The sequence below is a fragment of the Pseudophryne corroboree genome, chromosome 2 (genome assembly GCF_028390025.1).
Source record: "Pseudophryne corroboree isolate aPseCor3 chromosome 2, aPseCor3.hap2, whole genome shotgun sequence".
Taxonomy (NCBI): domain Eukaryota; kingdom Metazoa; phylum Chordata; class Amphibia; order Anura; family Myobatrachidae; genus Pseudophryne; species Pseudophryne corroboree.
Genome location: NC_086445.1, coordinates 52,154,983 through 52,181,991, shown reverse-complemented (window position 1 = coordinate 52,181,991; position 27,009 = coordinate 52,154,983). Strand labels below are relative to the sequence as shown.

The following is a 27,009-nucleotide window of genomic DNA, read 5'->3' as shown; positions in this document are numbered from 1 at the left end:
TGGACGGTGCCCCATGATGTGAGGCCACGCCCTTGATACAAGGCCATGCCCCACTTCAAAAGCGCACACACAATGTCCCGTTCCTCCCACGCCTTGGTGGGGCCGTTAGGGTATGGGTGTGCCCCCTGTTTCACAAACTGGAAAACTTGCCCACATAGAAGGGAAGATTCCTGGAGACAGGTCTAGGCAAATCATGAAGGAAGAGCAGTATGGACGGTGTAATGGTTAGCATTACTGCCTCACAGCACTCAGGTCATAGGTTCAATTCCCACCATGGCCCTGTGTGGAGTTTGTATATTCTCCCCGTACTTGCGTGGGTTTCCTCCGGGTACTCCGGTTTCCACCCACAATCCAAAAATCAAATATAGGTTGATTGGGTCCCACCTAGTGTGAATGTGTGTGCGTGTACATGTGGTAGGGAATATAGATTGTGATCTCCACTGGGGCAGGGACTGATGTGAATGACCAAATATTCTCTGTAAAGCGCTGCGGAATATGTAGGTGCTATATAAATAACTGGTAATAAATAAAGAGCTACTGCGGTCTGAAAGGGAGGACGTAGGAGAAGACATATCCCGCTAAGACAATGACCCAAGGGACGCAGCAAGAGCAGCATTAGAGTGACTTAAATTCAGAAATTAAAAATAATGCACTGGGCTAGAGTGGGCGAGTCAAAGCCCAGACATTAACCCCCCTCTTCCACCTCCGCAGGCGTCTTCCCCAAATACACTGTGCAAAAATGCCCAAGGGGGCGAGTGCTTTTTATAGACCATATTCTACACGAGCAGCATTAATCAGTACATCGATTGTAACACAAACCTCTATGCCCGACACAAGAGACGCTCCAATGACACTGCAGGGAAGAGATAACGAGGAATTTTAGGTCATTCTTCAATTTGACGTTCTCTTGCTTTAGAGTGACTGCACGGCCAATCAGGCAACACCAGCCGAGTTCTCAACAGAGAGTGCAATCAGCCTGTAATAGGGTTTAAGGTATATCCTCCATAAAGCATTCCCCAAGAGTGGTCCCAAGTGGTCATCTGGTGGAACCTTGTGACCCTCACGGGGATCATTGATCCCTATTCAATTCTCGGTCTCAGCTGCATTCGGTGACGTTCCCCAGAAGTTGTTAAGGGGAACGCAGCCAAGTGAAGGGACAAAAAACGTCACCCACAAAAAGATTGACTAAGGTTCTGATTGTGTATTAACATCATATACTGTAAATGCGGTTTCATGGGGGCCGGTCACTTATAGTTATAATCACTGAAGGGCGTGATTCTGAGTCACATGTCGGGGCGCAGAACTGAGTTTTTTTCTTCACTATATGCGTCTATGCCGTACACAGGGCGGGATTTACTAAAAGAAAAATGCATTATCAAAATGTACTAACCCCCGGCCGATCGCTTTGCGATGCAGAGGGTATTACAAGCTTTTTATGGCGGTGCCCTATAGAAGGCTATGGGCTTCTTACCGCATCCCGCCGTTCACGCCATCCCCGCATACCCGACAGCAGGCAGCCTCCCCGTCGCAGTCCCGGATCCCAGCCTCCTCCGGGTGTGGTTCATAGGTGGTTGACAGTGACTAAGTCGACATCCAAAATAGGTTGACACAAGCATTAGGTTGACGTGACAAAAGGTCGACATAAGTTTTTTTCGGGGGGTTGTGTGTCGTTTTCATCATAGAGTGACTGGGAACCCCAATTAGTGCACAGTGTCCCCTCGCATGGCTCACTTTGCTCTACATGCTTCGGGCACAGGTTACCGTTTCCAATTGTGGTCCACGTGGATAGTAAAGTATGAAAAAGTTCACAAAATGAAGAAAAAAAAAATGTGAAAAACTCATGTCGACTTAGAAATCATGTCGACCAATAGTTGTCGACCTAATGACTGTCGACCTAAGCATGGTTCACCTAGAGACCGGATTCCTCCTCTTCCTCCTCCTTCAGGAACACATCTAGCTGTATTTCCATCTACAGGGAGGAGGAGCTCGGAACTGGCTGCAGAAGTCCCCTACCGGGGCTCGTAAGTGACGTGGACCACTGCACACCCTCTCCTACAGACCACCAGTGATCGCAAGGGGCCTCTGACATCGCATTGCGTTATTAATCGCATATGTTAATTACATATGCGATTAGTATCGTTGCGATGTCCTGCGATCAGTATTAGTAAATCCCGCCCGCAGTGCGAATGCATCCAGATAGCCAGAGTTGCGATTGAGGGAGACTACGGTCTCAGAAATGTTTACTACAGCAACGTGATCCCTGTAAACAAGATACTTTGTCACCAGTGATATTTTAGTATTAGTGCTCTTTAAATGTCATCTAAGTGATGCAATATTTGTGAAACGCAGTTACATTTGGCCGCTTATCAACTGATGCCGTACTGCTACCAAGGGAATCGTTCCTTAGCTAAATTAAATTGGACTTTAAACTCAAATCAATATAATTAATTAGCAAAATTGTAAATGATAAAATTTACAAAATCTTTTAAGTTACTTGAGAAGTTTGATATTTTTTGCACCACACGCGTTTCACACAAGTTGGCGGCAGCAAGTTTACATTCCGCCAATTAAAGCCGCTTAACTTTGCTTTAATCATTTGTAAACCATATGCTAGCTACAGGTTCAGATCCACGTGTTCCGGGAGGGGGTTGGCCGTACCTCTCAAAATTGACCATGCTCTCAAACTGTCCAAATCATCCCCACAAGCCACCTAATCCATATCCTAAGGCAGGCATTCCAAACCTCGGTTCTCAAGGCATACTAACAGTGTAGGTTTTAATGAAAGCCAGGCTTCAGCACAGATGGTTAAATCAAAATAACTGAGGTGCTAATGAAGTCACCTGTGCTCAAGCATGGATATCACCAAAGCCTGGACTGTTAGTGTGCCTTGAGGACAGAGGTTGGGAATATCTTTCCTGAGGGGACCACACCCAGAAATAAGTAATCTACTTCAATAGCCTGAAAATTAAAACAGGTTTGGCGTTGTTGGCAGTTACGGAATACCACACAGGATTCTTTAGGAAGGCTTCAGGCTGATCAGAGACAAAAACAATGGCTTTCTACTGAAGTGTAATTTCTAAAGACACCCCAAGCAATACAATCACTGACATATAAGAAGTAAGGTTATCATACATTAATCACTAAATAAACACGCTGCATTACCATTTAGCGGTACTTTTTTTTTTTATACGGTTATTTAAAAAACAAAAAACAAAAACACTTATCTGGTGAATACGACTCATACAGACGGACCGAACGAAGGAGTATTTGCTCCTGACGCACAAGGAAGGAAACGTGTCAGCTGTTGTGGCAAAGTCGGCAAACACGGGTTCCAGTCAGAACGTCGACACCAAATTTTGGCATGTGGTATTTTTTAGGGGTTAGAGTTAGGTTTAGGGACCTGTCAATATTTTAGTGTCAACATTCTGAGTGCCGGTGAACACTAACAGGGCAAATATCAAGCTTGGGGGTGTACTATGTTATACCGAAGCTCGGGATCCCGGCGCCAAGCATACCAACGCCGGGATCCCGAGCGCCCGAAGCAAAAGAGCCATTTGTGGGCTCGCTGCGCTCGCACGGAGGCGCACGCTATGTATTCTCCCTCCAGGGGTGTCGTGGACAGGGCTGCAGGGGGTACTTAAGGGTCTATTCACGAAGCAGTGGAAAGAGTGGAGGAGTGAGCCAGTGGAGAAGTTGCGATGGAATGGCGTCAGTATTGCGTGCACAGAACTAAATGCAAATACTCTCCCGTATGCAGCCTTGTGCGCATCTATGCGCCTGGACTGTTCCTGCCCGTACGCTTGGTTTGATACCAGTCATGGCGGTCAGGGCACACTACCACCAGTCAGTACTAATCACTGCAGTGAGCGCAAGGTCACAGGGTCACTGCGGCACATGCACGCCAAAGTCATTTCCGTCTGGACTGTCCCATCTTGTCACTGTCCACACTGGTATTATTGGGGGGTCACTCAGGCATCATGTTTTGTACCCCCAGTAATCATTGTTTTGGCACGATTTGGTGAGGGTTATAGTTTCTGACACATTTAAATTTACGGAATAATTAAATATGGGATATTAAAATACAGGGGAACGTTAAGAGGGCGATAAGTGCTACATCTGAGCCGGAGCAGTGGTGTGTAATATTGGGCATGTGATAGCGATCATTTCATAAAGTCATTTTAATCCAAAGCAAATTAAAATTATTCCTCTATGAATAAACGACTTTAATTACAGAGTCAGACGATAAAATGTGCAGCACCTGATACCATCATTAGAAGAGATGAATCTCTCTTTCTAATCTTGAGGTTCTCCTCGGGTTGAGGCCATCCAATAGCGTATATACAGGTTTATAGACAATTATTGAACTTAGTATGCCCTTACGTATATAGTCTTGTCATTGGGGGTGGAGGAGGGGGGGGGTTTGTCAAGCATCCCTAATGGTCAAATCCGCCATTTTTCCTGGTGTTTTGTCACTTGTCTCACAGTCCCACTTGGACCAATAAGAAGCCACTATCACAGAGTGCAGATTGTTATTGGTTCCCCCTGATCACACACACCTCAGTGGACAAGTGGTGGATAAAAGACCTAGGCCCAGGTGAAACTGTTCCAGCACGCAGTTCCTGTGAGGCCGCACACAGTCCATGAAAACAATATGGTAGTGGTCCTGGCAAGCCCGTTCTTGCTTGTGGTCTCCATGGAGTTTCTGAGTAAAACATCGTTAAGGATTCCACCATCTGCTATGCAATACACCTCGGATGTCCCAGCTTGACCGCTATCTTTTTAGAGGTGGGGGTGGCGGAAGTCTCACTTTTTGGAAACACGAAATCCACGAAATTCATTTTGTTTTTAACATAAACCACACATGGTTTATAATTTACAACCGTGTCATGTGACTACCATGGAAATCAGTCATATGATGTGGTGTGCAGAGAGGCTTTGTGAGGTTTCTCTGAGCTCTGTATAATGTCAAATCTCTCCCCTACTAACCCCGCCTCCCCCCACCCATCCTGGCTTCACCTGACTTGAGGGAAATGTCATGTGTGTGTGGGTATGGGTGTGAGCAAGTACACGTGGGTGTGGCAGACATATCTTGCAACCTCCAGAGCCATTTTGAAAAGGAGATAAAAGGACTGGTAGCAGGACAGCTAGGAAAAAGGACTCAGAATGAATCAGATGCATGCTTAAATTAAAAAAGATGCATCATTTGCTATTTCAAGAAAAATAGAATCTACATATGTGGGATTGCTGCTTTAAAGTGATTTAACAAGATTTATTAAATAATATTTTCCTGCTGATTTCACTTTGTTGTGCGTGCAAATAATAAGTGACTAATCCATTGTTACAGACACGTGGCTGTGTTTAATATTTAATATTGCCATATGTTTTCAGCAGGCTGAGCATTCGGAAACTCCTTTTCTAAATTTATAGACATCCAATCAATTCTGGATTACACTGGAAAAATCCTTGATTCAATAAAGCACATGGCTTTTGTTTCAGGCACAGCATGTGAATACGACCCAAATGCGTAATATATGCCACCTACATGTACGCGGCTAGCTCCGGCAAAAAACAGTAGTTACAGATCAAATAACAAGTTTAAAAGCAAAATAAGGTAAATGAGCAAACTTGATTTTTTGTCCTGCCACCTGATGAGTGCCGGCCGAGGCCTGTGCCTGCATTTCAGGAATAAGGAATACAATCGGGACCATAAATATTCTTTAAATCCAAACTTCGCCATGAATGGACATACCCTGAAGGGTACAACATATAACAACCTTACCTTTACATCTAGAAAAGGTCACGGTTTTTACAATTTTATCTTTTTACATTGACATCCTATGGTTCTTGTGCTACTTGTCTAGTGCCACTTGCTTCATTATGCAAACGAGAACACGAAGAGACTCAGAAACTCTCCAACAGTGCGTGGACATGTGGCACCTGTCATTACGTTATAGAAACCCAAAAAGTATTGCTCCTTTATTACGCCAACCATCCAGCCAAATAGCGGTTTAAAGGACCCAAAGATTTTTTTAATTTTTTATTAAAGGCAACCGACTTATCCTCTGCAAAACATAACCCTGGTTTGCTCCACGCATCATTTAATCGTCAGCCATGCAAACCTAGCACATGATGATTGCCGAACCTCAATCTAGATCACAAAGCAGGTGTTCAAAAACAACCTCAAGACGGTGAGGGCATGCTGGGACTTCCAGTACACCACCAGCTGTAGATAAGATGTTCAACACAGCTGCATGATGCCGCCTGAGCACACTACAAAGCATAATACAAAAGGTTCCCACGCCCCATGATTACACCGTCCACAGTGCATCCCCAATGCCTCCTGCGATTGCAACGCTTTGCACTAAGCGACCTGGCCGCCAGCACAGATAAAAAGGAAAGAAGAATATTGTGGCAACATGAAGCATTTGCTCATTAAAAAAAAATAAACTATATTTTACATGGAAATGAGCCTTCAAGGTTGCAGTCATCACCCACACGCATGACCTGGGACAATACTGATAACAACTGATACCTGAGCCTCTGCCAGTATCAAGTAGCCGCTAGAAGCCACAAAGCCTATGCAAGTACTGGCAGTCCCTCTCCATACTGCAGACCCCTGGTGCACCACATCCCAGCGTTGTTTTATAATAACCAGCTGCACATAGCTCCAGGCACCTTCCAGCGACTCTTATCAGCAGCGCCAGGGGTCTGTATTGCAGCATCTGTGCAACATGCCAACCTTTACATGGCACCATGCAAGGCGCTCATTTAACCCTTTCACTCCAACAGAGAGGAATGCAAAACAGGTGTTAGCAGAATACAGGCCCCAGGCTTCCAATAACCTGATAGGCATGCTGGCAGTTCTCGGCCCTTTGCACGTGTCTGAGGATATACACGCTCCTGCCTTTCAAACTGCGGCAAAGGTCGTGCATTAGTCAGTTCAGGTCAAAGAGACGCCTTTAACTCCAGTAAATAAATGCACCCCATGCCACTGGAAAATAAGTGGGAAAAACAGAAACTAGATTGTGTGCCTGGCTCGCCAGCTGACGTAGGACTGCAAGTCGCAGCAGTCCCTGCCAGGGTGTGCTTGGAGTGGAGCAGGGGGGATGGGGGGGGGGGGGAAATCGCTGAGGCCAGCGGTTATTGTCTCTCCCAGTTATTATCCATGCTGCATCCACACCCTCAGCTGTGCTGTATTCCCATTGTCCCCTCCCGGACCTTACTATGGATAGATTATATTACATTACAGGCCAGGCACAGTCACTGCGCCCTCAGAACTGGCAGACAAGGAGTTAACTCCCCCCCAAGAGCTTACATATTCCCCTATGTCAGTGATCAACTCAGAGACGGCATGAAGCCTCCTCCCAACCAGTGAGCAATGGGTTAATACTGACAACAGCTCAAACAACTCAACTTGTCCAACTTGTTGTGTAGAAAAAGTCCATTTACATAGCTGACAGCGCACAAAGGCTGGGGGCATTTACACTGTACAACATGGGGAGGGGGCAACCTACAACACAAGGCTGGGGCACTGCATGAGCACAATGGCAGATACTCGCTGCAATCATAAATCCAAACTACTTCATGTGTGAGAAAACAACCCCACCCTGGGGTGACAGGCTTAACCCAGCGGGTGCTGGATGATAAACGGCCAAGGCTGCAGGCACCGGCACTGGAGGGGTTAAAGGATGCAGGTGTTACAATGTTACAGTGTGTGACAGGTGCAGCTGTACTATCTCCCACCTGGCCCTCCCCTACACACACTCTCTCTCTCTCTCTCTCTCTCTCTCCCCTGGATGCACCCTACTACTGAAATAGTTCCCAGCACCAGGCAGTGGCACAATGGTGACCAGCTCCCAGCACTGCCCTGGTGTCCAGTTATCAGCAGCAGGCAGTGGCACACTGATGCCCAGGTTCCAGCACAATAATGCCCAATGATTAGCAGCAGGCAGTGGCACACTGATGCCCAGCTCATTAATGCCCAGTGACCAGCAGCAGGCAGTGGCACACTGATGCCCAGCTCATTAATGCCCAGTGATCAGCAGCAGGCAGTGGAACACTGATGCCCAGCTCCCAGCACTGCCCTGTCCAGTGATCAGCAGCAGGCAGTGGCACACTGATGCCCAGCTCCCAGCACTGCCCTGTCCAGTGATCAGCAGCAGGCAGTGGCACACTGATGCCCCGCTCCCAGCACTGCCCTGTCCAGTGATCAGCAGCAGGCAGTGGCACACTGATGCCCAGCTCCCAGCACAATAATGCCCAGTGATCAGCAGCAGGCAGTGGCACAATGGTGAACAGCTCCCAGCACAATAATGCCCAATGATCAGCAGTAGGCAGTGGCACACTGATGCCCAGCTCCCAGCACAATAAAGCCCAGTGATCAGCAGCAGGCAGTGGCACAATGGTGAACAGCTCCCAGCACAATAATGCCCAATGATCAGCAGTAGGCAGTGGCACACTGATGCCCAGCTCCCAGCACAATAATGCCCAGTGATCAGCAGCAGGCAGTGGCACAATGGTGAACAGCTCCCAGCACTGAGATGCCCAATGATCAGCACCTGGCACTGGCATGACATTGGTACTTACATATCTCCGCAACTTTTTCTCAGGTGGGGATTTCCTCAGCCATCCTGAGTAGACCACTTCTCCTTCACTCATCCTGCGGGGTAGTAAGGGCACCGTTGTGTCCCAATCTGTCATTCAAGGGTGATCCCTCCTTGTGTGTCAGTCCAGGAGCATTGGTGGGGTGGGGAAGAGATGTCACTGAAGTTGTGCAGGCCAGTGCTGGGGGGTGCAGCCAGGCACAGTGCCCCCTCTGTGTGTGCAGACAGTGCAGTCACTGTTTCCCCTCCATCCTCCTGGGCTCAGTGAGCTGTCTCTGCTCTCAGCCCCAGCAGCCGTGCTCTGCAAGCAGGAAACTGCAGCCTGTATGTTTCCCAGGCTGGCCACACCTTTCCAGCACCACAGTGGGCAGGGGCTGGGGCTGGGGCTGGGCTGCTGACCCCTCAACAGTGCAGCCCTGCAAAACACAAGAAAAGTAACAAATGTCATTTGCACAAATGAGATGCAGCAGCCCCTGTGCAACATATCTGCCAGGGTGACTGCTGTGTTACACTGACTCACACTGATTGCTGAGTCCCCTGATTGCACTGATCAGCTGGAGTATGGTGGAGTCAGGTCTCAGTATCTGCTGGGTGTAACTCTTGTATATGTTGTGTGTGCACAGTACAACTTCATGTCATTCTAGTCAGCACCTGGTCTATCATCTATCTATCTAGCTATCTATCTATCTAGAGAGAGAGATACGTGTGCAGCTGCAACCTTTTGTATGCTGGGTGCAACGTTCTGATTATTTTTATGTGTTACGTATGTGCACAGTACAACTTCATCTGTCATTCTAGTAGTCAGCACCCACAACTGTGTCTACTATGTCTTTTATGCTGTGTCGCATCCTCTGTATTTTTGTGTGTTATGTACAGTATGTGCACAGTACAACTTCATCGGTCATTATCATAGTCCCCACCTGTTCTTATTTTGTACGTATGTACAGTTGCATCTACTACTTGTGTATACCAACCATAATATTCTCAGTATCTGCTCAGTCAACTTCACAGGTCATTTTAATAGTCCGCATCTGTTCTTATTTCATGTATACAGTATATACAGGTGCATCTGCCATTTCCTATGTTTTGCATGCTCTGTGTAATACGCTCAGTATCTGCTTGTGTTATCTAAGTGCACAGTACAACTCCGCTGTCATTTTAATAATAGGATCTGTTCTTATTTTGTATGTATGTACAGCTGTATCTACAATGTTTTCTATTCTGCATGCTGGTCTTAATATTCCCAGTATGTGCTCAGTACAACTCCCCATGTCTGCATCTTTTCTTAGTTCATATCTACGTACAGCTGTTTTTCTATTTATTCTTATTTTCATGTCACGTGTATTATTCTCAGTATTTGCCCATAATATGTATGTGCACAGTACAACTTCACCTGACATTCTCATCATCGGCATCTCATCTTATTCTGTATGCATGTACAGCTAGTGTTTTTTATGTTTTGCTATACGCTAAGTAATACTCTGAGTATTTGGTCATGTTATGTGTATGCACAGTACAACTTCATGTGTCATTCTAATAGCATCTGTTCTCATTTTGTATGTATGTACAACTGCATTTGCCATTCCTCATTTTGTATACTCGGTGTAATGGTCTTGGTATCTCTGCCTGCTGTGTATGTGCACAGTACACCATTTACTGCGTTGCTCAGTACTACTGGGTGTTTATTGTGTATGTATACACAGCAGAGGAACACTGACACATCTTTTCAAATCCAGATCTTATTACCCGGGGAAGAGATGGTACCAGGATGGGAAGACGGCAAGCTGGCAGACTCTGTGTGATGCTCTGGGTGATGTTCTGCTGGGAAATCTATGGTTCTGCCATTCGTGTGGATGTTCCTTTGACATACACCACCTACCTAAGCGTTGTTGCAGACCAAATACACGTACACCCCTTCGTGGCAGCGGTAATCCCTGGTGGCAGCGGCCTCTCTCAGCAGGGCAATGCGCCCAGCCACACTGTATACACTGCTCAGGAATGGTTTGAGGAACATGACAAATAGTTCAAGGTGCTCCAGGCCTCCACAGCTGCAGTCACGTTAAACTGCCCTTCTAGTCTTGGTAGTGCTGATCATCTTTATGAGCATTTTTTTCCATTTAAACGCGTCTAATTCACATTCCTTTGCAAACAGGACGCACAAGCAGCGTCTGCTGATTAAAATGATATGCGACGTGCTTATATTCTGTGTGCGACGGCGGCTGTATCTGAATACGCAGTGCTACATTACGGTGATTTCCTGGAAAACACTGTAACGTAGCATTGCGCATGCAGCATGTTGCATTAGTATATTGTAAATTGGGAATATTTGATTGACGCCAACAATGACAATCCGTTGTGTGTGCGCAGACGGTGTGACCCAGCTCAGACTGAAGAATGTCTTGCACTGGAGATGGGATTTGTCATCCACAGAACCTGATGAGCGACTTTTTTTAAAGCTGCGCTACCACCTGCGTGAAGGATTTGACTAAAGCCCCGGGGGCTGCTACATGCAGCCGTTTATACAGGGGCTCTGCCGGTGTATCCTGTAAAACTGACTGTACATTTTATTTTACCAACTATTAACGGCAGAGGGGGGAGGGGGGGGGGGCGCATTGCATTTTGTTCATTCATAAAAATAAATGATGAATGCTTCTATTTTTTAAAGCATTCTTACTTTGCGGCATTTTTTGTATGCCTGCCTAAAACTTTTGCACAGTACTGTATACATTCTGTACAACGGATCTTGCAAATGCATGCAAGGAGGCTTCTATCTATCTACAGACGCCTCTGGCTGCATTAGAATTTAAATTTTATGCAATTGCACAGCGGCTTCCCTGCGGCTGTGTAATTCCTTACAAATGTGAATTAGGCCCTGAGTCACCTGTGCTCAAGCACGGATAGTTTGAAAGTCAGGGCTGTTAAGAAAGCTTTGGGGACTGGGGACCTTATTCAGAGATATACGCAGAATAAGCCAAATCTGTGTCCATCTTCTCACATGCTGGGGGCCGCCCAGCCACGGCAAAGCCACCCTCCCGATGCGTCCGCAATCAAATTAAGGTTGACCCCTGGCTGCACTGTCAGGCGGTCAGCCGCCATTTTTTTAATTGGAGTGGCTGTGTGTGACATCATGCAGCTTCCCTGAAAACACTCCCGGCACGCCCCCATTCAACCGGTCATGCCCCCTCCCCCCGCAACGCCACGTTAGGCTGCGGGAATGGAAACTTAGGGTTAGGCACGCCAGGGAAGGGTTAGGCTGTGAGGGAGGATTAGGTTTAAGCTGTGGGAACGGGGGGTTAGGGTTAGGCACCACTGAGGAGGGTTTGGGGATTAGAGATATTATACTTACTTGTGGGGGTAATTCAGAGTTGATCGCAGCAGCAAATTGGTTAGCAGTTGGGCAAAACCATGTGCACTGCAGGTGGGGCAGATGGAACATGTGTAGAGAGAGTTAGATTTGGGTGGGTTATTTTGTTTCTGTGCAGGGTAAATACTGGCTGCTTTATTATTACACTACAATTTAGATTTCAGTTTGAACACACCCCACCCAAATCTAACTCTCTCTGCACATGTTATATCTGCCTCCCCCCCCCCCCCCCCTGCACTGTACATGGTTTTGCCCAACTGCTAACAAATTTGCTGCTGCGATCAGGTCTAAATTAGGCCCTTATGGGCCCTACACACTGGCCGATTTTCTGAAAGATATGAACGATCTCGTTCATAAATGAACGAGAACTCGTTCATATCTTTCAGTGTGGAGGCACCAGCGATGAATGATTCGTGGCCCCGCGCTCGTTCATCGCTGGTCTCCCGTCAGCTGTGCATGCAGGCCAATATGGACGATCTCGTCCATATTTGCCTGCACTTCAATGCGTGACGGGGGGAGTGAAGAAACTTCACTCCCCCCGTCACTGCCCCCCCGCCGCCGGCTCGCTCGCCGGGCACCTCGGCGGCGCATCGTGATATGTGTAGAGCCCTTTAGTACGTGTCGGGATCCTGAGCGTCAGGATGCTGCTGTCAGTATTATGACTGCCGGCATCCCAAGTGCACCATTTCGGAGCGGTGTTCCCCTTTAAGGGTGTCACAGATAGATCCAGCTCTGTGACTTGGGATGAAGAACCCCGGAATCAAATGAGTTCCAGCATCCAGCAAACATAACTCAGCCTTCTATCAGGGGCAGCTCTAGTCATCATCAGAAATACGCCGCAGTTTGTTGGTGAGTTTATTTACACGCCCCCTCCCCGGCAGTCATGAGTGGACCCTATTGATCCCTCCCACTTCCCTGCTTTCTCCTCCCATCTCCTACAATCTGACGCAAGAGTAAAGTGCTGCTACCTTCAGCAGGTGTAGTAGTGTTTCAGAGGAGGGTATGCAGCCATCAAGTGAACATGATATCGACAGTTGTTGACGTGGTTAAAATGCTGACACCTGGAAAATATTGGAGATTAAATGAAGCGCCTGTGTCAGTATTGAATGAGTTAATATTCTTTAAATAATAATTGTTGAGCCCACGTTCGCTTGACTAAAGGGGCTGTATACACCCCTATTTTAAACAATAAAGAACAACAAGAAAAGACGTCAAGCGCTCATGGGTTCATACTAATATTCCAATAAACATATTCAGAGCCGGTAAATATATATTAAAAATAATTTGTTTTTATTTATACTTATAATAGCATCTATAGTTAGTGATCTTAAAATATAGAAAATACTTTATACAATAAATAATATTACTTGCTGGCCAGCAGTTGTATCATTGGCATAAATAAAATCAGTTTCCCTCTGCGGAGAGTATTGTATTACGGAGGCTGTGTTGTAACACTGTCAATATTGGCAACTTAGTATCAGTTCATATAGTAACTGTTGCACGTGAATAGTATAGCGGCTACAGACGGAGTTAGAATGTATCCAATTACCTCCTTTGTAGGTCCAGCGGTGTGGTCCTACCCCTTGTGCCGAGCGTCCTCGGCAATGTTTGATATGTCTGTGGGGGTTTGCCTTTTATTTTCACCAGCTGTAAATTCAGATTGATCCACGGGAGGGTGGATGTAGAGCCGTTCTGCTAGTAGAGCCGCTTGACCCAGTAGAAAGTGACAGAGCTCGTGGCGGGATGGACTGATGGCAAAGTCCTGTATTAATCCCGCTCTGCTGAGCCGTACGCCTCCGTACTTGCCAAAGACACTGCTGCAGCAACCAACTGGTGGGCGGAGACTGACGCGTTTCGTCACGGAAGCACGTGACTTTTTCAAAGTGATTAATATCGAAAATATTGACATGAACAGAATGCTGACATTACTATTGGGTTAGCGGTAGGGTTAGAGTGGGTCTGATCTGAACCACACACTGTCAACATTCTGACCATGTCAACATTTAATCAGTATCGACACACTGAATGTCATTATGCTGAACATGTTGACATGATCACGTCAATCATATACCGAACCCGCAATGAATAGAGATGTTTAATGGACAAGAACAAAGGTGATGGTTCATATAGACTGTGTAATTACTGGGTCTGGCAGAATATATAGAAAGCGTCTCTGTAAGGGAGCGTATAGAAATATACCTCTATATAACGCCATCAGATAAAGGACATAAGAATGCTTTAAATAAAAATAAAGATTAAGGAGTCTATTTACTAAGCCTTGGATGGAGATAAATCCGACGGAGATAAAGTACCAACCAATCAGCTCCTAACTGTCATGTCACAGGCTGGGTTTGAAAAATGACAGTTGGGAGCTGATTGGCTGGTACTTTATCTCCGTCCAAGGCTCAGTAAATAGACTTCTTAATAACTCTAAGGGGTCTATTCAGGAAGAAGTGAAAAGTGTGGAGAAGTGAGCCAGTGGATAAGTTGCCCATGGCAACCAATCAGCATTGAAGTAACATTTATAATTTGCATACTATACAATTGTACGGAGCAGCTGATTGGTTGCCATAGGCAACTTCTCCACAGGCTCACTTCTCCACTCTTTTCACTGCTTCATGAATAGACCGCTATGAGAGGAACGTAGAGGGTATTTGCCATGAATGTCATTTTTGGTAAGTTCTGGTTTTCTTCCGCATACCACTGCACACCGACCTTTACCGTGTCTGTCCCAAGGACTAGATGTGAGAAGAATTGCTGATAGGCATTGCCATTATGGGTATGGTATGTAAGGTCGATAGTAAGTAGGTCGACAATGTTTAGATTGACCAATATTGGTTGACAGTAAGGTCGACATGGTCTAGGTCGACAGGTCAAAAGGTCGATATGAGTTTTTCATTATTATTTTTAGTGTCGTTTTCTCCGTACAGTGACCAGGAGCCCCAATTAGTGCACCGTGTCCCCTCGCATGACTCACGAAGCAAGGTTACCGTTCCCAATCGTAGTCCACGTGGATCGTAAAGTATGAAAAAGTAAAAAAAAAAGTAAAAAAACAACAACCTAATGTCGACCTTTTGGCCCGTCGACCTAGTTACTGTCAACCAATAATGGTCGACCTAAACATTATTGACCTAGAGACCGGATCCCGCCATTATACACCTGTGACTGCTTATAGTATAAAACGTTAATTCTTATACAGGGTTGGGTATGAGTGACTGGCGTTTGGGATCCCGCCAGCCACCGTACCAACACCAGTATCACGGGGTTTAGAATGCCGGCAGGCGGGAAGGGGGGAGCGCAACAAAGCCCCTTGTGCGCTCGTCACAGGTTCTATTTCCACTCTATGGGTGACATAAGTCCCTGCTAGTCTGCATGCCGAATTTCAGGGGGCGGGATGTAGGGGGAGGTATTGTGACCGGCGGTCTCCTGACACATAACTACATCCCATCGCATGGCAAACGCAAGTGTACTGAGGTAATCAATGTTATTCTGTGCACCTGCCATTTTAGCTTTGACGTTGCTATGGGCAACTGCTTTATACAAACTGCTAAGTGTTATCTTTTGCAAAGTATTTTTTTGGGAGGGGGGTTTGAAAACTAAAGACCTTTTAATACTATTTACAATTCACCAACACAGACCACCCCTGTGTGAGGGTCGGGCTGAAGGTGTCAGTATTGTGACCAGGTACATCCCCTTTTACATACTGTAGATTGGAAAATGGCGTTCTGCCAAAATATTCCAAGGGGTATACTGTATGTACTGAAGGTCGATTTCAGAACAATTTAAAATCCGTAAAAAGAAATATATGAAAAAATGACCTTTAGTAAATATATTTTAGTAAGTAACGCACAATAAATTGATTTAAAACGTGTATTTGATCTTATGTTAAATTTGTTTGTTTTTTAAACAATTTTATTTTATCTTTTCTTTTGGAAGTGAGGTTCCCGGCCTGTAAGGTGCACCTGGCAGCCACAGGGTGCTGACATAGAGTCACCTGACACCAGTGACATCACCGAGACAACAAGCTGCCGTCATTGGTACACCAGCAGGTAGTACTCGAGATGAGAGGAGCCCCTGGGGACAGCAGGTGATGGCTGGATCCGATGACCTCTGCCACCTGCTGGCCAGCTGCTATTACTGCAGATAGGACTCTAACATGCAGGGAGCCCTCTCAGAACCTGCCCTTGCTGGCATTGGTCTCCGCAGCTAAAGGGACACAATATTTACCTAAACAAATCCCTCTAGATATCGCAGGGTAATGAGGGCGTAAGATATATTCACAGATACCATAATATCAACAGTGCATTTTAATATTTAGAAGAAACATGATATTTGCAGCAGTTGTAGTGTTGCCATAATATCCCTATAATCAGGGACACCTGTGACTTACGTGGGTTCTGTGGCTGTTTAAAACCAGGAGAAATGCTGGCCTGAATATACAGATGGAGCCCTCCTCATCTATCCCTTTAATAGGATTAAATGAGCCAGGGCGGTCGGACTTAATCCCCTGCTGTATTGTTCTCTCTGTATTGTATTGCAGCTGAGAACAATAGATGAAAGGCTTATGCTAATAAACCATGGTGCCCCTAGGTGCAGCAGAAAAGCCTAGATAAGTGTGGCTCCATCTGTAGCCAGGCATAGAACCTGTGAATACATACAGATGTGTCCTCATACATCTTTGCTGCAGTTGCGACAAACAGCCCCGCTTGGCACGGCAGGGCCCATGAAACTCTGCTAGCATTGGGCGTCTTTTTTTTCTGAAAATGAATCTCAGATGCGACGCAATACGACTGGGACGCACCAGGAGTATGTGCCGTTTAATGTGATATATGACACTTGTATAACTGTGTGCGACTGGGTCTCCGAATCTGTATATGAAGTGCTAGAGTGTAGCAGCCGCATCTTTTTACCCAATACATGTTCTGTTCTGCTCCGTATACAGACACACAATATACAAGTGTTGCATATCAAATGAATCAGCAGTCTCCTGGTTGCATCACGTTGCGACTTAAAATGCATTTTGGCAACAATATACATCCAACGCTAGTTGAATTTCACCGGACCTGTCAGCTCACTCCCTGCAGGGCGTATTGAGGCTAGACGTACGCGGACACATCTGTAGGTTGTATTATGGTAACCCCTAGGCAGTGGTTTTCATCATAGATTTTGTTGGGAATGTAAAAACGCTGTATGTAACAGATTGAAAAGTGACGCAGCTACCAGAAACCCACAATAATCCATTTCAATGTGATGCGAATCGCACAACAGTGGGAGAAGGGGGGGGGGTTGAATCACACGCAGTGTGGACTCCACAGCCATAATACCAACCAGCCCTGGGCAGGGTAGCGCAGGGCTGGAATCGTGGGGAAAATGCAGCCCTCCCTTGCCTATGTACAAGCATAGGGGTGATGATAACTTCCCACACCCCTGGGGCGGCGGTGTGGGGTTAACAGTTGGTAGTAAAATACTTTATATTCTTCTTTACTGGTGCAATGAAGGCCCCAGATATCACTGTCATGCCTAATTTCAAGGGCTGTCAAGACTTGGAGAACCGTAAGGTCCAGCATGTCGTGGCGGACACTATCACCTGTAAAGAGAATATTACAATAAACACAGGAAGCGCACATACAGCACAAAAATAAGTCTTATTTAATAAAAACACCCCGAGATCCTACGATGTCTCATTTATTAATCACGTATTACCGTAGGAAAGGCTCCTCTCTGGTCTATGTAGGCATCCCACACACTTGGGACTACTACTCCATAGGAAGCCAGACGCTAATAACCGCTCACTTGTTGACACAGTTATTGAAATTTTGAAATTAATTGGAACGATCTTATTGGCCAGAGTGCGGCACCTCCCATAATAAATGTTAATTTATTCATACACTAGCTGTATACCCGTGCTTCCATACGGAATTTAACGAATAATAGCAATCTTTGTCAGGCCGCACCTCTGTGCTTCCCTGGATTGATGCTGTGAAAATGCTGGTGCTGAGGAGAATAATCCTCCTCCTTCTCTGCCCCGTCCCGCCTCTGATGCTGCCCTGCTCAGTGCTGTAACTGCTGGTGCTGAGGAGAATAATCTGCCTCCTTCTCTGCCCCGTCCCTCCTCTGATGCTGCCCTGCTCAGTGCTGTAACTGCTGGTGCTGAGGAGAATAATCCGCCTCCTTCTCTGCCCCGTCCCGCCTCTGATGCTGCCCTGCTCAGTGCTGTAACTGCTGGTGCTGAGGAGAATAATCCGCCTCCTTCTCTGCCCCGTCCTGCCTCTGATGCTGTCCTGCTCAGTGCTGTAACTGCTGGCGCTGAGAATAAGCCACCTCCTTCTCTGCCCCGTCCTGCCTCTGATGCTGCCCTGCTCAGTGCTGTAAATATTGGTGCTGAGAATAATCCGCCTCCTTCTCTGCCCCATCCCGCCTCTGATGCTGCCCTGCTCAGTGCTGTAACTGCTGGTGCCGAGGAGAATAATCCTCCTCCTTCTCTGCCCCGTCCCGCCTCTGATGCTGCCCTGCTCAGTGCTGTAACTGCTGGTGCTGAGGAGAATAATCCTCCTCCTTCTCTGCCCCGTCCCGCCTCTGATGCTGCCCTGCTCAGTGCTGTAACTGCTGGTGCTGAGGAGAATAATCCTCCTCCTTCTCTGCCCCGTCCCGCCTCTGATGCTGCCCTGCTCAGTGCTGTAACTGCTGGTGCTGAGGAGAATAATCCTCCTCCTTCTCTGCCCCGTCCCGCCTCTGATGCTGCCCTGCTCAGTGCTGTAACTGCTGGTGCTGAGGAGAATAATCCGCCTCCTTCTCTGCCCCGTCCCACCTCTGATGCTGCCCTGCTCAGTGCTGTAACTGCTGGCGCTGAGGAGAATAATCCGCCTCCTTCTCTGCCCCGTCCCACCTCTGATGCTGCCCTGCTTAGTGCTGTAACTGCTGGTGCTGAGGAGAATAATCCGCCTCCTTCTCTACCCCGTCTCGCCTCTGATGCTGCCCTGCTCAGTGCTGTAACTGCTGGCGCTGAGGAGAATAATCCGCCTCCTTCTCTACCCCGTCCTGCCTCTGATGCTGCCCTGCTCAGTGCTGTAACGGCTGGCGCTGAGGAGAATAATCCGCCTCCTTCTCTACCCCGTCTCGCCTCTGATGCTGCCCTGCTCAGTGCTGTAACTGCTGGTGCTGAGGAGAATAATCCGCCTCCTTCCCTGCCCCATCCCACCTCTGATGCTGCCCTGCTCAGTGCTGTAACTGCTGGTGCTGAGGAGAATAATCCTCCTCCTTCTCTGCCCCGTCCCGCCTCTGATGCTGCCCTGCTCAGTGCTGTAACTGCTGGTGCCGAGGAGAATAATCCTCCTCCTTCTCTGCCCCGTCCCGCCTCTGATGCTGCCCTGCTCAGCGCTGTAACTGCTGGTGCTGAGGAGAATAATCCGCCTCCTTCTCTACCCCGTCTCGCCTCTGATGCTGCCCTGCTCAGTGCTGTAACTGCTGGTGCTGAGGAGAATAATCCGCCTTCTTCTCTGCCCCGTCCCGCCTCTGATGCTGCCCTGCTCAGCGCTGTAACTGCTGGTGCTGAGGAGAATAATCCGCCTCCTTCTCTGCCCGTCCACCTCTGATGCTGCCCTGCTCAGCGCTGTAACTGCTGGTGCTGAGAATAATCCGCCTCCTTCTCTGCCCCGTCCCGCCTCTGATGCTGCCCTGCTCAGTGCTGTAACTGCTGGTGCTGAGGAGAAAAATCCTCCTCCTTCTCTGCCCCGTCCCGCCTCTGATGCTGCCCTGCTCAGCGCTGTAACTGCTGGTGCTGAGGAGAATAATCCGCCTCCTTCTCTGCCCCGTCCCGCCTCTGATGCTGCCCTGCTCAGTGCTGTAACTGCTGGTGCTGAGGAGAATAATCTGCCTCCTTCTCTGCCCCGTCCCGCCTCTGATGCTGCCATGCTCAGCGCTGTAACTGCTGGTGCTGAGGAGAATAATCCGCCTCCTTCTCTGTCCCGTCCCACCTATGATGCTGCCCTGCACAGCGCTGTAACTGCTGGTGCTGAGGAGAATAATCCGCCTCCTTCTCTGCCCCGTCCCGCCTCTGATGCTGCCCTGCTCAGTGCTGTAAATATTGGTGCTGAGAATAATCCGCCTCCTTCTCTGCCCCATCCCGCCTCTGATGCTGCCCTGCTCAGTGCTGTAACTGCTGGTGCTGAGGAGAATAATCCTCCTCCTTCTCTGCCCCGTCCCGCCTCTGATGCTGCCCTGCTCAGTGCTGTAACTGCTGGTGCTGAGGAGAATAATCCTCCTCCTTCTCTGCCCCGTCCCGCCTCTGATGCTGCCCTGCTCAGTGCTGTAACTGCTGGTGCTGAGGAGAATAATCCGCCTCCTTCTCTGCCCGTCCACCTCTGATGCTGCCCTGCTCAGCGCTGTAACTGCTGGTGCTGAGAATAATCCGCCTCCTTCTCTGCCCCGTCCTGCCACTGATGCTGCCCTGCTCAGTGCTGTAACTGCTGGTGCTGAGGAGAATAATCCTCCTCCTTCTCTGCCCCGTCCCGCCTCTGATGCTGCCCTGCTCAGTGCTGTAACTGCTGGTGCTGAGGAGAATAATCCGCCTCCTTCTCTGCCCCGTCCCGCCTCTGATGCTGCCCTGCTCAGTGCTGTAACTGCTGGTGCTGAGGAGAATAATCCGCCTCCTTCTCTGCCCCGTCCCGCCTCTGATGCTGCCCTGCTCAGTGCTGTAACTGCTGGTGCTGAGGAGAATAATCCGCCTCCTTCTCTGCCCCGTCCCACCTCTGATGCTGCCCTGCTCAGTGCTGTAACTGCTGGTGCTGAGAATAATCCGCCTCTTTCTCTGCCCCGTCCCACCTCTGATGCTGCCCTGCTCAGTGCTGTAACTGCTGGTGCTGAGAAGAATAATCCGCCTCCTTCTCTGCCCCGTCCCGCCTCTGATGCTGCCCTGCTCAGTGCTGTAACTGCTGGTGCTGAGGAGAATAATCTGCCTCCTTCTCTGCCCCGTCCCGCCTCTGATGCTGCCATGCTCAGCGCTGTAACTGCTGGTGCTGAGGAGAATAATCCGCCTCCTTCTCTGTCCCGTCCCACCTATGATGCTGCCCTGCACAGCGCTGTAACTGCTGGTGCTGAGGAGAATAATCCGCCTCCTTCTCTGCCCCGTCCCGCCTCTGATGCTGCCCTGCTCAGTGCTGTAAATATTGGTGCTGAGAATAATCCGCCTCCTTCTCTGCCCCATCCCACCTCTGATGCTGCCCTGCTCAGTGCTGTAACTGCTGGTGCTGAGGAGAATAATCCTCCTCCTTCTCTGCCCCGTCCCGCCTCTGATGCTGCCCTGCTCAGTGCTGTAACTGCTGGTGCTGAGGAGAATAATCCTCCTCCTTCTCTGCCCCGTCCCGCCTCTGATGCTGCCCTGCTCAGTGCTGTAACTGCTGGTGCTGAGGAGAATAATCCGCCTCCTTCTCTGCCCGTCCACCTCTGATGCTGCCCTGCTCAGCGCTGTAACTGCTGGTGCTGAGAATAATCCGCCTCCTTCTCTGCCCCGTCCCGCCTCTGATGCTGCCCTGCTCAGTGCTGTAACTGCTGGCACTGAGGAGAATAAGCCGCCTCCTTCTCTGCCCCGTCCCGCCTCTGATGCTGCCCTGCTCAGTGCTGTAACTGCTGGTGCTGAGAATAATCCGCCTCCTTCTCTGCCCCGTCCCGCCTCTGATGCTGCCCTGCTCAGTGCTGTAACTGCTGGTGCTGAGGAGAATAATCCGCCTCCTTCTCTGCCCCGTCCCGCCTCTGATGCTGCCCTGCTCAGTGCTGTAACTGCTGGTGCTGAGGAGAATAATCCGCCTCCTTCTCTGCCCCGTCCCGCCTCTGATGCTGCCCTGCTCAGTGCTGTAACTGCTGGTGCTGAGGAGAATAATCCGCCTCCTTCTCTGCCCCGTCCCACCTCTGATGCTGCCCTGCTCAGTGCTGTAACTGCTGGTGCTGAGAATAATCCGCCTCTTTCTCTGCCCCGTCCCGCCTCTGATGCTGCCCTGCTCAGTGCTGTAACTGCTGGTGCTGAGGAGAATAATCCTCCTCCTTCTCTGCCCCGTCCCGCCTCTGATGCTGCCCTGCTCAGTGCTGTAACTGCTGGTGCTGAGAATAATCCGCCTCTTTCTCTGCCCCGTCCCACCTCTGATGCTGCCCTGCTCAGTGCTGTAACTGCTGGTGCTGAGAAGAATAATCCGCCTCCTTCTCTGCCCCGTCCCGCCTCTGATGCTGCCCTGCTCAGTGCTGTAACTGCTGGCGCTGAGAATAAGCCGCCTCCTTCCCTGCCCCGTCTCGCCTCTGATGCTGCCCTGCAGTGCTGTAACTGCTGGCGCTGAGGAGAATAAGCCGCCTCCTTCTCTGCCCTGTCTCGCCTCTGATGCTGCCCTGCAGTGCTGTAACTGCTGGCGCTGAGGAGAATAAGCCGCCTCCTTCTCTGCCCCGTCCCTCCTCTGATGCTGCCCTGCTCAGTGCTGTAACTGCTGGCGCTGAGGAGAATAAGCCGCCTCCTTCCCTGCCCCGTCTCGCCTCTGATGCTGCCCTGCAGTGCTGTAACTGCTGGCGCTGAGGAGAATAAGCCGCCTCCTTCTCTGCCCCGTCCCTCCTCTGATGCTGCCCTGCTCAGCGCTGTAACTGCTGGTGCTGAGGAGAATAAGCCGCCTCCTTCTCTGCCCTGTCCCGCTTCTGATGCTGCCCTGCTCAGTGCTGGAATGACAGGCCAAGCTCCGTCCGCTGTATGTTACATACTGTATGTTAGGTTAGCTTTGCTTCGAAACAAAAGTATGCTTCTGCCCCTACCCGTGTGTGCTTCTGCCCCTACCCGTGTGTGCCTCTATCCTTACTTGTGGGTGCCTCTGCCCCTACCCATATGTGCCTCTGTGTAAATTGCTCCAAGCATTCCAGAGTTATGCTGAAAACTATGGATTTTTACATCACCCCCTTCCCACCCCCACCCCTAGGGGCTGCTAGGGGTGTCTTCAGGGGGGCATACACACGGAGAGATCAGTGTTTAAAATCTAAGCAATCTCACTAGATCACTAAGCATCACTATTGCCGATGCTAGAGGCTCAATCCAGCGGGTCGCTCACTTCACCGTTGTGTGAAGTGAGCGCCCCCCCCCCCCCGTCCGTCCGTCCGACCCCTCGCTCAGCACATCGCGCTGTGCTGAGCGGGGGGAGAGATGTGTGCTGAGCAGTCTGTATTAAGATCGCTCAGCACACATCTCTCCCCTCAGTTCCCCCCTTTACCCCCACAGATTTTTTTTTCCCAGTTTGTAAGTCATACTGTATGTGTACCAAGTTTGGTGTAAATTGCTCCAGGCATTCCAGAGTTACGCTGCAACATACATACACACACACATCCATATATATTTTATTATATACTAGGCGATTCATCGCACCCTACGGGCGCTCTTCACACCGTCGTAAGGGGCTACGCCCCCTTTACCCTTGCACACCCTTGTGGCATGCAATATTTTTATTATATGGAGTATTACATCCAATCACAATTGTGTGAATGGTTAAATATTGCACGGACAAAGGGCGTGCAATGGTTAAGGGGTCGAAGCCCCTTACGACGGTGTGAAGAGCGCACGCAGGGCCTGGTGAATCACCAAGTAGGTGCTGTGGTTGGGGGAGTGGCGGGTGCGGGGAAGATGTGGATGGGACCGGAAGGTGGCATGGCTGTGTGTTGTATGTTTTTGGAATTTGGTATATGGTATTGTAGTGTGTGGAAGTTGGGGGACACACACGAGTTGGCATGTTATTGCGTGTGGGGGGGGGGGGAAGGCTCCATTGTGGGCATATGGTTGTGTTATTGTGTTGTCAGAATGCATGGGCTGTATAGAGAGGGTGGTGGGTGTGTAGTAGGGGTTGTGTGGTGGTGTGCAGAATTGTGGAGGGTCTGGAAGGTTATGTAGGTGTTGCAGTGTAATTGCAGAGGGGTAAGTGGGTGTGGGTGTGTGTGGGTGTGTGTGTGTGTGTGGTGTGTGTGTGTGTGTGTGGTGTGTGTGGTGTGTGTGTGGTGTGTGTGTAAAAAGTGTTGGGTAGTGATGTATGTTGTTAGCGTAGTACACCCAGCTTCCCCACCACGTCGGCGCAGACAGGGGCAACATAGAGGTCTGCAAAGCCCCCCAACATGTGTTGGTTTGCAGGTGTGCTGGGGTCACACAGTGATGGAAACAGGGGGGCTACAGTGAAGGTTCCAGGCCTCCCCACTACCCCAGCAGAAAGTGTATAATACAGGGGACTCCGTCCCACACTGTTTCGGGAGTGGGCATCACCACAACGTCCGGACCCTGCGCACGTCCACAGTAGCGTCAGCAGCAGCTGCCTGGGTGGGGGTGACAGGGCTGATGGCAGTCCTGTCCCCAGCGGCAGGTGTAAAAAAAAACCTCTCCCAACGCAGCACCTCCACCATGACAAGAGGGAAAATGGGCACACAAGAATAGATGGCCCCCCCCCCCCCCCCCCCCATAACATGAGCCATCCCCCTCCCCCAATATCAGTCATCTCCTCCCCTTTATAAGGCATGCCCCTCCCTCCCTTCGCTCATAATATCAGGCTTTCCGTTTTGTTTCCCCCCCCCCCCCCCCCCCCCATATCAGCCTTCCTTCCAAGGTGGGGAAGGGGGAGGGGTGCGCTGCTGCTGCCTCGTATATATGCCACATAGATTATTGTGTGGATGATGGTGTTGGGGGCTGCGGGTGGATGGGGAGGGTGTTGGGTGAAGGTTGAAGTGGGTGTTGCTGGAGTGGCAACAGGAGTGTCTTGCACAGGCAGACAGGTGCGGGTGACGGGCCTGGTGAAGGGCAGAGGGAGCTGGCGTGCTAGTGAGGGAGGCTGGTGAGAGAGTGTGTGCAGCGGTAGTGGGGAGGGGGGGAGCGGTGTGTGCGGGCCTGTCGGGCGGTGGAAGACCGGTGCAGGTGAGGGGGCCGGTGAAGGGCAGAGGGAGCTGGGCTGGTAGTGAGGGAGGATGGCGGCCAGGTGTCGGGCAGCTCCGTGCGAGAGTGTGTGCAGCGGTGGTGGGGAGGGGGGAAGCGGTGTGTGCGGCCCTATCGGGCACAGGAAGACAGGTGCGGGTGACGGGGCTGGGAGTGAGGGAGGCTGGCGGTGTGCTGTCGGGCGCCTCCGTGAGAGTGTGTGCAGCGGTAGTGGGGAGCGGTGTGTGATTAGCCGTGAGTGTGTGGCCGCGGCGCGGCTGCACTCGTACAGATGGTAGGGGGGGTTAGCGGCGGCCTCGGTTGGGGCTGTGTGTCCCGGTGTGGTAGGTGGTGGTGGGTCTTTGCAGCGGAGGGGTGGTGTAGGGTGACGCTGTCTGGGTGTCCATGCTTACCTGCTAGTGTGTGGCGTCGATGCACTGCTGACTTGTGCCTTGCCTGGGAATGGTGGTCCCTTCTGCTAGTGGTGTGGTGTGTGGTGTGCTGCCACTGGGACAGGGCAGGAGATGCTAAGTCCGCCCACGTCTGTGACTCCACCCAGCGTTAGAAAGCCAGCCACAGAGTCACAGGGCTCATATATAGGAGATAGTTACAAATGTCTGGATTGTGCATGCAACTCCTATTTCGTCTCCCAACAAATACTAATTAGGTAGCGCGAATGGCAGTGCTGCCTGTTCTAACTTAAGTTACTTTGGGGGTCTATTCATGAAGCAGTGAAAATTCTGGAGAAGTGAGTCTGTGGAGAAGTTGCCCATAGCAACCAATCAGCATCGAAGTAACATTTAGAATTTGAATACTATATGATTGTACAGAGCAGCTGATTGATTGCCATGGGTAACTTCTCCACGCTTTTCACTGCTTCATGAATAGACCCTTTGCATGAGGATTGCAGAACCCCCCGGAGCGGCAGCGTTTATCGTCTCCTTAGCGCCAGTAAGGCTTCCAATGCATCTTTTGCATTTGCGGACGTCCGCCTATCTTGTAGATGGTAAAGGACCCCCCTGTGTGAGTGAGGAAATGCAGCGTGTGGTCTCAGACGGTGAATGAGGTTCTGTGATCTCATGTCCTGCCAGCACTATTAGATTCAGTGTAAATTGGATACAGGAGCTCTGCGCACACTCGTTACCATGAGATTGAATTTACAATGATTCTATTAGTGCTGACGACAGGCCTGAGGGTGGCCCTGGTATACAGTATGAGGATGAGGTGTATTATTAGACACGATGTATAACGGTTACATTATGAGACCTATGTACGAGAGGCAGTCAACTGACCGCCGGATGGTATCCCAGCGGTCAATATACCGACACTGGAATACCGACACGAGCAGCAATACCGGAGTCTCGACTGCCGGCTGGTTTCCCCACTTGGGGAAACGCTCAGCGGTGAAAGCCCCGCAACCACTTTTTAGAAATTGGATACTGCAGATATCGGGAGAGCGCATACCCGCGGCAATCCAAAACTGGGTGCGAGGTATATAAGGTTATTTTACCTCGCTAAACCTCTTGCCCAATTGAAATCCCCTCTATGTATGTTATGGGACAGTGCACCCCCTGCTGTAAATTATATGGATATTAGAAGTCACCAAGCGCTTCTGAGTCCATTAAAAAAAGTCCCAGTTCTTAAGCTGGGTACACACTTAGTGATGTGTACCCAGCCTAACATTGTCACCGACGGGACCCAGTCTGCGGCAAGTGCATACACACCTGCTACTGCCGGGTCCGACAGAGGGCGCATTCTGCAACATGTAACCCGCTAACGACATCCCCCGTCGACCCTGTTGTGGGACCAAATGGAGAGGTTGCTAGCGACCCGGGGGGCACACACATATCATGGTATACACTAGACGAAGCACCCGATATATTGCTCGATCCAGCATTGGTTATAATAACGATCACTAGAATATAAATTCTGGATAAATTATTCTACAAAAACAAACATATTTGTTATAACACTGCTCTAATGATTTCATACATTTTAATTCAGTCGTTAGTAGAACAAGGCGTTATTAGGGAATGAAACAAGGACACACGGTTTAAACACCTGAACTTAATTGCATAGGATTAATCAATCTCATACATCAGAGGTTAATACCTCCCTGATAGGCCCTACACACTGGC

The 27,009-nt window shown here is 49.5% G+C and overlaps 1 protein-coding gene across 1 annotated transcript in view; it reads right to left on the bottom strand.

Annotated features, from left to right (window-relative positions):
- GAB2 (GRB2 associated binding protein 2) overlaps positions 1-9,066 on the bottom strand; it is a 229,890-nt gene extending 220,824 nt beyond the window's left edge. The window contains exon 1 of the mRNA XM_063951316.1: positions 8,587-9,066. Coding sequence (XP_063807386.1) covers positions 8,587-8,700 — 114 coding nt within the window. The 5' untranslated portion in view covers positions 8,701-9,066. The remainder of the gene's footprint in view (positions 1-8,586) is intronic.
- Positions 9,067-27,009: the final 17,943 nt, after the last annotated feature.